This window comes from Hevea brasiliensis, chromosome 9 (assembly GCF_030052815.1).
Source record: "Hevea brasiliensis isolate MT/VB/25A 57/8 chromosome 9, ASM3005281v1, whole genome shotgun sequence".
In the NCBI taxonomy this organism is placed as follows: Eukaryota; Viridiplantae; Streptophyta; class Magnoliopsida; order Malpighiales; family Euphorbiaceae; genus Hevea; species Hevea brasiliensis.
This window is the reverse complement of record NC_079501.1, coordinates 96,550,729-96,564,349: the sequence shown is the minus strand read 5'-3', so window position 1 is coordinate 96,564,349 and position 13,621 is coordinate 96,550,729. Positions and strand designations below refer to the sequence as shown.

General features: G+C 30.0%; 1 protein-coding gene and 1 pseudogene across 1 annotated transcript in view; both read left to right on the top strand.

The window, feature by feature from the left end:
* Positions 1-7,407, top strand: part of LOC131183449 (extracellular ribonuclease LE-like) — a 32,399-nt pseudogene extending 24,992 nt beyond the window's left edge.
* LOC131183450 (ribonuclease 3-like) overlaps positions 1-13,177 on the top strand; it is a 42,671-nt gene extending 29,494 nt beyond the window's left edge. The window contains exon 2 of the mRNA XM_058154218.1: positions 13,023-13,177. Coding sequence (XP_058010201.1) covers positions 13,023-13,066 — 44 coding nt within the window. The 3' untranslated portion in view covers positions 13,067-13,177. The remainder of the gene's footprint in view (positions 1-13,022) is intronic.
* The last annotated feature ends 444 nt before the right edge of the window (positions 13,178-13,621 follow it).

The following is a 13,621-nucleotide window of genomic DNA, read 5'->3' as shown; positions in this document are numbered from 1 at the left end:
GTTCCCTTTAATCGGGATACTGATTAAAGTGAATGGAAGTCATAACCTATATTAATTTAATTTCTTGATTGATAAATGAATTATGCTTCGAAAAATTAAAATTTCCTCTTATTTTCTAAAATGGCTTTCAATTTTGGCAAAATGATTCCATCTTCAGCATACACCTCTTTTAGTTTAAGCAAAACTTAATTTTTTGTTGGCAAATTATTTAATGTCCACTTTTATTTTGCACACATCTTAAATTTTAGAAAATTAAATTTTTAGTAAATGATTTTAGATTTAATCTCATTTGACTGCAAATTTACCACTTAGGTCTTCTTCAAAAATTTTGTTTTTCTCTAGGAAATTCATCAATAATCAGATTTGAAAGCTTATTTCACATTCTTAGACTTTTATTTCAAAATCAATATAAAATTGGTTACCTTTTGCCATTTTATAATAAATAAAATATAGTCAAAATTCATTGTTAAGATCGTTTTACTTACTTGACTTACTAGTAAGGTATTTATGTGTTCCCATATTTATGCCCTTTTTGAACAAATACTGGGAACTAATATTATGATTTAAACTCCATTAAAATTATTTGTATGAGCACATTATTAAATCTATCTGCCCTATTTAGGGATGACTGTGGGGTGCCTAACACCTTTCCTACACGTATACGGACTCCGAACCCTGGACCTTTGGATTAGAAGTGGTAAACATTCTTTTCAAATTTTTTTAAATAATAAATGGTTTGCTTTAATTTTTTCTCAAAATTAAAGTAGCGACTCCTCACTTTCCACTTCGATGAGATGCCTGGCAATCGCGAAATCCTTGCAACACCCTCTACCTATCTCTCCTTTGTGCTTCACAAGATTTTGATTTCTTCTACTTTGTTCAACAGGTAAATTAATCAGTTAATAGTTAAGCTTCATAATTTATTTTTGTAAGTGAAATGATTGTTTGTGATACAGTGGCCAAGTTCATACTATGATACAAAGCAAAGTTGCTACTATCTAATCACTGAAAAACCTGCTGTTGATTGGATAAATTTTAACAACTATCCCTGAATTTATATGGTTGTAACATTATAGTCTTTCAACTTTAAAATGTAATATAAAACCTCCTCAACTTTTAAATTTTGCACAGTAAAATCCCTCTAACTTTCAATTACTGATTTTCTAGTTAGATGCTAGTGTGAATAAATCTAACGTGATACTTAGTCAGTATTTTTCTTTCCTTTTTTATGCAAAGTGTAAAATTATTCTCTCTACACATGAAAAATTATTTTCTCTATAGAGAGTAGAAGGATTCAATTTACCTATGGCTTGAGAGAGGAAAGAGAAATGATGACTAAGCGTTACACTGGAACTGTCCAGGTCAACGTCTAACTGGAAAACCAGTGAATGGAAGTTGGAGGGATTTTACTATGTAAAATTTGAAAGTTGAGGGGGTTTTATGTTATATTTTAAATTGAAGGACTGTAGTGTTACAACTATATAAGTTCAAGGATGGTTGTTAAAATTTACCCCTGCTGATTTTGTCATTCATGGGCTTTGGCCTAATCACGAGTATCGGAATTACCCTTTAAATTGTGATTCTAGCAATCCCTTCAATCAAAATAAGATAACTCCCTATTCTATTATCAGATTTTCTTCTTTTTTTTACTTTTCTTTCTGCAATTTTATTGAGTATTTTGATTCATCATGATGAACAATAATACAATGCGCACTTTTTTGTTATAAAATTTTTATAATATTTTTCTCAATATAAGCTCGAACAATAATGTCAAATAGACTGCTATAATGCCCTAATAATTATAATAAGTGAATAAATTAAATATAAAAAAACATAAAAAATTTATAACAAAAAGTGTGCACTGTAATACGGTTCATAATGAAACAATATACTCAATAAAATTAAAAAAAAATTCAGATAATAGAATAGGGAGTTACCAGATTCACAATTTGAAGTGTAATTCCCAACCTTATGGTTACAATATTTTATAAAATTACAATAAAATAAGATTAAGAATTAATTTGTACGAAAAAGTGCATAGAAGAAAAATAGACAAAAAAATTAATATTACCTTTCACTCTATTCCCCCTCAATTTTAAAATGGTTTAAAATGCTATTTAAGTATTTTCCACACAAATCTTCGCAAGATTTTCCTTTTCCTTTACGCTTCTTACAAAAACAAGGGAATTGAATTTTTATTTTTTCTTTCTATTTTTTTTCAATAAAATAAAGAAATTGACTTTTTTTTCTTCTCTTACCATTTTTCACTCTCTTTTCTTAACTGCGAACATTTTAGTTATAAGAATCTCAAAACAGTAAAATAATTTTTTTAAATTACCTTTTTAATAATATTTAAAATAATATTTTTTATTTAAAGTGATTTTAGATCAACTTTTTAACCATAATCCCGAATAGAGTCAAGCATAATCTTTGTCATTTCTCTCTGCCTATGGTGGCCACTGACCAGTTCTGGTCTCAAGACCAAAAGGATTGCAGTTGGATTGAAGGGTCCTCAATTTTGCTTTTTTTTTTTTTTTTCTTTCAATTTAGTCCGGTTTTGATTAAATTCGGTGATATATTTTTTTTTAATTTTAATTTTGGTTTGAAAGTAATAGCTCAATTTCAACTTGATTCCAACTCAATTCAAAATCAATTTAAGTTAATATAATTTTAATATTTTTAATCTAATTTTAATTTTAAATTAAATTAATTCAATTTTAATTCAATTTCAATTTAGAGCTGAACCTTTACAGCCCACTTGAAAAGAAAATTTTTTTTTTATTAAAAGGGAAAAAAGAATAAGCTTTTTGGTTTGTTTCTTCTCCTTTAGACTATAAGATTGACAAGATACCCATCTCCAAAACATTCCATTTTGGCTTATAAATACACCTATAAACTGCATAATCTCACTGAAAAAAAAAGTACTCATAAAAGAAATTAGATAAAGAGTATTAGAAGCCCATAATCTTTGAAAGTTGAATGAGGATGAAAGCCTATTATTCAATTTTGATGAAGCTTTTTGGTAGCCTAGGTAAACTTCGTAATTGATTTGAGTTTTTTTTTTAATTAAAAAAAATGAAATTATTGTTTGTGATACAGTGGCCAGGTTCATACTGTGATACAAAGCAAAGTTGCTGCTACCCAACCACTGAAAACCTGCTACTGATTTTGACATTCATGGGCTTTGGCCTAATTAAAAGGATCGGAATTTTACCCTTCAAATTGTGATTATGGTAATCCCTTCAATAAAAATAAGGTAATTTTCTATTCTATTATCAGATTTTTTTTTTAAAACTCTATTGAGTATAGTGATTCTATATGATGAACTATTTACAGTGCATAACTTTAATTAAGGTTTATTGTAAATCTAGGAAAAGAAAGAGGAAAAGATGAAATTAAAAAAAATTATGAGAATTTGTGTGAAAAATCATTTTATTTTTTGCTCAAATTTAGCAAAAATAGTAATAAAATAATGTTAATTTTTTTGTTTTCCCCCTGTGCCTTTTTTTTTTCCAATAGTTATTTTTAAATATAATTTTATTTATTTAATATGATTATAATAGTAAAAATGTAATAATTTTCTTTCATCACTTTTCTTTCCATCAAAACATGAAAAATTATACAAATCATTTTCTTTCCTTTTCTTTTCCTATGGAAAAAGTTTGTAAGGACAAATAATAATTTTTTCTGTAGGGATTTTACTTTCCATATAATTTCACACTCTTTTCATTCTTTAACTTTACTATCTACATAGAAATGAAAACTGGGAAAAAAAAAGTTATTAAAATTATAAGGGGAATAAAATTTCTATGGAAAGGAAGATTTTTATTTTTTATGTTCGCAAGGAAAAGTGATTTATTTTTCCTTACAAACATGAAAAATAATAATATATCTTTCCATAGGAATTTTATTTTTCTTTATAATTCCAATTACTTTTTCTTTCCCAGCTTTCATTTTTATGTAGATAGGAAAGTTAATGAATGAAAAGTATGTGGAATTATATGGAAAGTAAAAATCCTTATAGAATGGAAAATTATTATTTTTCCTTATAAATTTTTTTCAAAGAAAAAGAAATGATTTGTATATTTTCATATTTTGATGGAAATAAAAGTGAAAAAAGAAATTACATTTTTATTATTATGCTTATGTTGAATAAATAAAATTATATTAAAAAATGGCTTATATTAAAAAATGGCTATGTTGAATAGTATAATATAATTTTATAGTTAAATAGTATGATAGATTATTTACAATATAATTTCACAATTAGATCATTTTTATATTCAATATTGTTATCTGTAACAAAAATATACTAGCAAAATAATAATTTATTATCACATCAAATCTATTTTGCTATATATATTTGAATAAATATTTCAATTACGCATACTTTTAATTTGAAAATTTGAATTAAAATAAAATATTTTATAAAATTAAAATTTAAAATAAAATAAATTAAAAACTAATTTAAAGGGAAAAAAGACATAGAGTAAAAATAAAAAAATTAATATTGATTTCCACTCTGTTCTGCCTAATTGTAAAATGGTTCAAAATGCTCTTAAAGCATTCTCTACATAAATCCTCGGAAGTTTTTTTTTTTTCTTACAAAATAAGGGAATTCAATTTTTATTTTTTTTCTTCTTTCTTTTTTCTTCTAACAAAATAAAGAAATTAGCCTTTTTTTTTTCCTTCTCTTTATAATTTTTTTCCCTCTCTTTTCTTAACTACAAGACATTTTAATTATAAGAATCTTAAAACAGTAAAATAATTTTTGAAATTACTTTTTTAATAATATTTTAAATATATTTTTTTTAATTTTAGGTGATTTTAGATCAACTTTTTAAACACAATCCCAAATAGAGTCGAGCATAATCTCAGCCATTTCTCTCCGCCTAAGGTGGCCACTGTTTAGTTATAGTTTCAAGACCAAGGGGACTAGGATTGAAGGGTCCTAAATTTCGATCATGGTTTTCTTTCCCAATTTAGTCTGATTTCGATCAAATTCGGTGATAATTTTTTTTTTAATAAAAAAGGAAATTTTAATTTTAGCTCAAAAGTGAACTTATCAATTAAATTGATTCTAACTCAATTCAAATTCAATTTAAGTTCATATGATTGTAATCATTTTTAATCTAATTTTAATTTTAAATTAGATTAATTCAATTCTGATTCAATTTCGATTAAGAGCTGAACCTCCATTGCCACTTGAAAAGGAGTTCTTTCCTTTGTTGAAAGGGAAACAAGAATAAGCTTTTTGGTTTGTTTCTTCTTCTTTATTATTTTATTAGGTAATCATTATATGTCAAATTAGTTCTTTACCAACAAAGTTATTTTGTTTCGTCCCTTTCTTTTTTCTACATATATGAGAAAAAAAAATTGTGAATAGTCTCTCACAACATCACACATGCCCCACAAATAGACCCAGTCAAGGGCCGATTTAGAATCAGACCCAGATTAGAATTAGACCACTTTAAACCACATCATAATCGAATTGGAATCAGTTAAATTCGTCTTTGACTCAAACAAAAATTGAATTGGACTAGAACTGAATCGGAATTGAGCTGGACGATTATGGACTAAATTGCCTTTTTATTTTAAAATTAAAAAAAAATAAACTATTAGATTTGAATAAGAATCGGACCAGAATCTTGGGGTTTCACAGTTCTGATTCCATGCCGATTTGAAGCAGAACCAAACCAATAGTCGGGCCTATTCACATATCATTTGTTGTAAAAAAACAAATTCATGCACCAGCCCTAATTACAATTTTACATCTCATCAAATCTTAATTTTTTACTTTTTTTTATAATCAATTCCGATTGAAATTTAAACTTGAAATCTTATAATCTTAATAACAACTTCTTTGAATTAAAACTCATTCATTATAAAACCTTAATCTTAATTTGATGAAGTTAAAATAAACAATTCCAAGACTTTAACAATGAAGGTTCCTCTATGTGATGCTAACTGTCAATAGCAATTTCATTACTTTAAAGTGATACTAGTTGTCAATGGCCATTTCATTGTTGAAATCTTTATATCACAACCACAACAACCCTCAACCCACATCCACCATATTCTCTCCCCCCCCCCCCCCCTCATCTTATGATCCAATTCTCTTCAAATTAATGCATAGATTTCAGACCTAAGAAGCAGTATGCAAAAGAATTGGCCAACCCAAGTGGCAATGGAGTGGCCTTTTGGTCACATCACATGAATGGGACGAGCATGGCACATGCTCTGAGTCAGTTGTTGACCAACATGACTACTTCAAGGCAGCCCTTGACTTGAAGAAGCAAGTAATTCTCCAGCCTCTTAAGAATGCAGGTGAATCCTAATACATGTCAATTTATATAAATTGTTTGTTCTTATATAAGAAAAAGCTTAACAGCTACTATCTCTGCCCCATTTCAGGTGATGTTTAAAACAATTTATTTTTATCCCACTTTATTTGTTTTTTAAAAAAATAAGAAAATATTAATTATTTTTTTTTTCTAATTTTACCTTTTTCTGTTGTTATTGCCTATGCATTTATTTGTTCGTTATCACCTTTCTCTATCTTAATTAAATACAAAGATACTTGAGTCAATTATTAGTATTTTTTTTTTATAAAAAATGAGATTATTTCATTATTTCTTTTTTTTTATATATATAAATGAGATTATTTCATCATTTTCTTAATTCTTGTACAAAAAACTTAAAAAAAAACTTGAAATGGGACGAAGTGTTAAATTAAATATTTGCTATGAGATTCATGCAATGTAATTAAGATGTGCATATGTTTAAAATAATAATTACTCCCTTCATCCATTTTTATCTTTCGCATTTGGGGTTTTTTTTTGGTCCAAAATTATCCATCACATTTAGAAAATCAAAGAGTATTAACTATTTTAATCAAATAAATATTTATAAATTGAGTAATTAGGTGAGATAAAGAATAATTTAATCAATTACTAGTATATTTTTATAAAAATGAGATTATGCAATTATTTCTTTAATTACTGTGTAAAATCAAATGCGATAGATAAAAATGAACAGAGGTAGTATCTTGATTCTGCACAATCTCATAGCAAATATTTAATTTAAGGTTGTTGAAATCATTCTAATATAACCAGTTTATAGTAGTTGTACCCAAGATTATATAATAATTCTCAATTAACTGTAAATTAAAAACTAATGTAATAGGAATAGAGCCAAATGGGGGAACATATAGCTTGTGCAGCATCAAGAGTGCAATACAAGCAGCAATAGGCTATACTCCATGGATAGAGTGTAATTTATTAATCAGGCACCAGCCAGCTTTACCAAATTTACTTATGTGTGGACGCTTCTGGATCAAACCTCAATGAATGTCCAGTGTTTCCAAGTGGAAAATGTGCCTAACAGATTAAGTTCTCTACCTTTTAGAACATCAATTTGCCAATTGCTTTTCATTCACGAATTCTCACTTTATTCCTGTCCTTTATTTGTATCTCTAAGTTGTTGGGAATCTCACGTTTGAAAGTATATGAAATGAAACAAATGGTTGGATTGCAATATTGAATTGGCTAGTTATTTTAATGTATAAAATAATTCAATTATTTACATAAACCCATATTAAAATGAATTAAAATTTAATTTGCTCAGCACTCGCCAGATTAGGTTGTAGACTTCAGCCACCCATAATATTTGATACTACCCACCCAAAATCTTAGTCAATTAGTCAAAATTGTGTCTAGCGTGGCAATCAGAAAGTCACAATTATATCCAGTGTGGCAATAAAAAATCTAGACAGTATTTAGAAGGTCAAGAGTCAAAACCAAACAAAATAAGATTGAACAAAAACCTTTATTCACCCAACAAGGCAAACGAAAGTTATACCCAGCAGCAACTACGCCAAGTAGAGCCTGGATCTCATAGACCAAGCAATAATCACTCTAGCAATCAAGCAAAAAACTGATTTCATGTAACACCCTAGGCAAATCCCACATCGACAAAACATGGGAAAGATGCTGGGTTTATAAGTTGATGGTTCGTAACCCCTAGTGATGCGTTTTAAAATCGTGAGGGCTTCGGCCCAGAGCGGACGGTATCACTAGTGGGCCGGGCCGTTACATTTGTGGTATCAGAGCCGCTCCGCGTGCAACCTTGAGCGATGGTGGGGTGGGGCAAACCTCACCATCACTCAAGGTTGCACGCAGAGCGGCTCTGATACTACAAATGTAATGGCCCGGCCCACTAGTGATACTGTCCGCTCTGGGCCGAAGCCCTCACGGTTTTAAAACGCGTCACTAGGGGTTATGAACTATCAACTTATAAACCCAGCATCTCTCCCGTGTTTTGTCGATGTGGGATTTGCCTAGGGTGTTACATTTCACGCTGACAATCCCGAAAATTCAACCATAATTACCTCCATAAACAGAGTAATGACTATTTCTCTAAAAAGTCTATAAATACCAACAAAGAGACTAGAGACGGGTACGCATACTCACTCTATAATTCTTTTCAACTAGCTCTTTAAACATTCTCTGAAAACACTTTTAATCAAAATCTTTAACTTGAGTGTCGAAGTGGCCTACCAAGTAGGCCATCCACCTCACCGTTTCTCTTATTGCAAGTCTACGTGGCATCAGGGCCAAGACCCGAGGACTTCCAGTAGCATCAATATTATATAATTGAGCAAATTTAATGGGTAAATTATATGCATAATCCCTCAATTTACGTGGTTATCTAATTTTTAGTCACTTAATTTTAATTTATTAAAATAAAATCTCTCCATTTATGTGGTCATTTCATTATTGTCTAAAATGAAAAAGGATAAGTTACTATCTAAAAGATTTTTCTCCTCCGCCCAAATCATCTTTCAAGTTTTCAATTGTTTATATTTAACAAAAGAGGAGAATGTATCCTTGTATGGCTCCAGTGATTAAGAACGTAGAGATGTAATTGTTGTACATATATGACAGGTCATATAATGTTTGTTTTCTTATTCGTGTACTTCTACTTGAAAAGTTTGAATGAGAAATGGTTAATCTTTCTTGAAGCTAATAAATTGTTATTCTTTATATCTCAAAATAGTTTCCCATTGCTAATTTAGCCAGCTCTAATTTTCTGTAGTCCATTTGATAGACACTTGCTAGCTTATATGGGCGTGCAGCTCACTTTCGGGACTACATGCAATTTTGTATTTAAGTGATGCATATTTATTGAGTTGAGGTGTGAATTAGGCAAAAAAAAGAAAAAAAAAAGTTTAGGTGTCTATTAGGACAACATGCAATAATTCATGTGTCTGGAGTTGTATTTAGCCTTTTTTTTATATATACTTGTCACAGAAAGAATCCATTTTTTTTTATATATAAAGCTTCATGGAGTCAACCTTGGTTTTAGGATATAAGTGAGTTTTCTCACTTAGACTCTGTCTATTATAAAAAAAAAAAAAAAAAAAAAAAAAAAAAAAAAAAAAATCTGTCAATGCATTAAGGCATATGATTTCAACCCTGTCAAATATTCAACACTGCTACCAAATATGAAGAGGGCTTGGCCTTTCTTATGAGGATTGTGGTATGCCCTCCTATTATCTTCATTTACATCCATGCAAATAATGAATTCTTGCCTCGGTAGTTATTACCAATTTGAATTTTATTTCTATCACCAATAAGATTTATGATGTGTGACTATCCATGTGATGTAAAAAAATAATTCTTAATAAACCATAATAATCATAAACATAAGATTTAACTATCACCCTAATAATAGATCTTGAACAAATAAATTCTCACGGATCTAAAAAGCATATCTGATGCAAAGTTTAATTGAGTCATGGTAATAATTGAGAGAGACATTTTGATTTAATGAACTGATTTCTATCTTGACCTTTATTGATTCACACACAAAACTTTAGTGAAGAAAGACTTTCTTGAAATGACCATAATATCTCAGACTTTATGAAAGAGAATTTGTGTATCTTTATAGATAGAGAGAGGACCAACTTATACACACACACACACACATATATATATATATCCGAGATTTAATCTAGTACGTCTATCAAGTAATTCATAAACGATTAGGATTTACTTTAATTAAAATAATCCTTGTATAATTAGGATTTGTATTAATTAAAGTAAATATCAATTAATATTGTGTCACATTAAAGGAATTGATTTTGGCCCATATGGTAATATTAATTACCAAGCAAAAATCTTATATTCTCCCACTTTGCATGATAATTAAGTGATATAAACTTTAATAGTATAAACATTAGGCACACATGGAATAAACAAATCTTTTCCATAACATACTTCATAATTACCTTCCTATAATAAATTACTAAGTGTGCGTTATGGCAGTTATACAATGTTCAATCATATACTTCCTTCCATATACCACAACTATAACGCCCTCGCTGTAGGTAGTCCGTACATTTTACTGTTCTGACGACTAATGTCTGTTCGAACAGTCAAAATGTCTGGAACTACACCTAAACTATAGTGAGGAGGCATAAATTGAAGAAATAAATGTTAAGAAAATATAGGAAAAATTTAGAGAAAAATAAATTAAAGTTTAGGGGATTTATAAATTAGTACAAAAATAAAATTTAGAGAATAAAAATAGTTAACACAAATTAATATTATGAGTTGAATTAGGAAAGAAGAAGAAAAGCCAAAAAAAGAAAAATAAGCTTATGAAAATTTAAAACAAAATTAAGTACAATAAAAATATAAATATATAAGCCATATAAGACAAACCTCCAACCACCTTCATCTTCTTCCTCCACTTCTTCTCTCTCTCGCTCTCCCTAGTGCACCCACCTTGGCCCCTCAAGTCCTCCATTGATATTCAAGCTTCCAAGCTTGATTTCCCAAGCTTTCACTCACCAAAACCCATAACACTGTTCATTAAAAATACTCCCCACACCCTAAGGAAGCTATAGATACCAAAAAGAAGCAAGGAAAGAGAAGTTTAACAAGTTACAAAAAAAGGTTAGTGCTCAAAACTCTTAATCTCTTCTTTAAGCATGAAAATCATGCTAAACCAAGTGAAGATTTACATGAAATTAAAAAGAAAAATTAGGGAAAGAAACCCTTGAATTCAGCAGCCCTAGAGGAACCATGAAAATGATGGATTTTGTTGGTTTTAGTTTAGTTAGGGAAGTTAATTAGCAAGGTATTATATGTGGGAATTGATTTCATGGTTATATATGTGAATTTGATGTTTGAAATTAGGGTTGTGCACTTGAAATTGGGGATTTTGTGACATTTTTGAATTTGACCTAATTGTGTTGAGATTGATGCTAATAGAAGTGACATGTATGCTTATTTGGAGTTTGGAGAAGGAGGAGATTGAATTTTGGGGGTGGCAAATTTTCTGCAGGTTAGGACTCAATGAGTCCAGTGTGTTTGTTGAACCCTAACTGACAATGTGTGACTCCAATTGGTATGAGGCCAATTGGAGGTGTTTTGAGACATCCAAACCTTCATTTTTCAAGAAGAAACCCTGCCCAAATTCTGTCAAAATCATGACCAATTCTCTGCCCAAACCCGGATGACCAAACACTGTCAACCCAGAAAATGACCAAATGAACAGTACGTGTTCATTTAGTCATAACTCTCTCTATACTGGTCCAAATAACCTAAAATTTCATCAATGGAAAGCTTATATAGGGCTACACTTTTCATGATGACCACTTGACCCAGTTTTGCCTTTAACCAATTCAAATTGTTAGCACAAGTTGGGTCACAAAACTGCCAACCCAGAAAATGACCAAATGAACAGTACGTGTTCATTTGGTCATAACTCTCTCTATACTGGTCCAAATGACCTAAAATTTCATCAATGGAAGGCTTAGATATAGGGCTACACTTTTCATGAAGACCACTTGACCCAGTTTTGCCTTTAACCAATTCAAATTGTTAGCACAATTTGGGTCACTAAAACTGCCAACCCAGAAAACGACCAAATGAACAGTACGTGTTCATTTGGTCATACCTCTCTCTATACTAGTCCAAATGACCTAAAATTTCATCAATGGAAAGCTTAGACATAGGGCTATACTTTTCATGAAGACCATTTGACCCAGTTTTGCCTTTAACCAAATCAAATTATTAGCACAAGTTTAGTCACTAAAACTGCCAACCCAGAAATTGTCCCAAAATACTATTCCTTTGGTATTTTGACCATAACTTGAGTTCTATAACTCCAAATTTAGTGATTCAAAATTGAAATTCAAGTTTAAACATAGAGGAACAATTGTTATGAAGGAAGTGTGACTAAATAGACATCTTAACCTAGTCAAATTCCTAGATAAAGATAACACTTCAACATAAACCTAAAGAAAGGTTCATGGGAAAAATGCTATATAGGATAATTAAAATACTCATAAGGAAAATTAAATATTAAAAATGATATGAATATGTAAATTAGGACTAATGTCCTATTAATATGAAATTAATGGTACCAATGAACAGTACTAGAAAATAGTAATATTGAATAGTGCTAAATTAATTAAAAATATTTAATTGCCTATAGTATACCTAGACTTATTTATTTAGTTTGGATAAATTGGTACACCAATTAGGGACTACAAATAGCAGTACTGCCTATCGAGAAAATCATGAACTGATAATATATGTCTGGTATGACTGTTTTACAGGCTATATGCCTACTTACTGGCCATTGTGCCTACTTTATATCTGGCTTTACAAGCCTGACAGCGGGTCTCGTGCTCGAAAGCTGGCCTCGTGCCTGACAGACGTATACTGGATATACATATGGCTGTCTAACCAGTATACAACCGTGCATCCAGCTTTTATAATTTGTTATAGGTTTCTTAGGCACTGATAAAAAAAAATTAATTAAGACTTTAAATACAATAAGTAATCATAAAAGATCCCGATAATGTTAATTGTTTCCAAAGAGCAATAAAAATATAAAAGACCCAGAAATTATGAGTTATAGATATTATTTCATATGTTAAATTATTGTTATTATAAATTATGCACCACTAAGCGTTATGCTTAGCGCGTTGGTTTTCCATCGCGTAGGTACTGGAGATCAGTCCCAGCAGCCGCAGCAGCAGCACCAGTAGTGCACTGACAGAGCTCTGACCAGATCTGTCATTGTCCACAATCACATCACCGGTCTTTTGTATTTTGGTAGGGCCCATATATAGACTAGTATTTTGGTTCATTATGTTTAGTCATGATGTAATTACTAGTTTATGATGTATTTCATTTTGGACTTGAAATGAAAACTTGTAATTTATTATCTATGAATTTCCATATGAATGCAATAGATGATACTTCATTTTGAGATCTCATAAATAGTTGTGAATGATATGATAAAAAAGAATATGATATGGAAATATGTGAGATGACTATGAATATGTTAACAGGTGATAGTGGAACCTGCCAGATGCTAATAAAACAGAGGAGGATCTGTTCGAGTCTCCACAGAAATAAGATATAAAAAAAATTTTTTTTTCTACACATAAATTACCTGACTTAAATGACATTAAAATTTACAATAGACATGACAAGACAAGATAGGGTGCTCCGACACTGAATGTGGCACTTCTTGCTCGGCTATACAATAGATGGGTAAGGGGCGTCACAATAACACTAGTAATTTACTATAGTAGGTT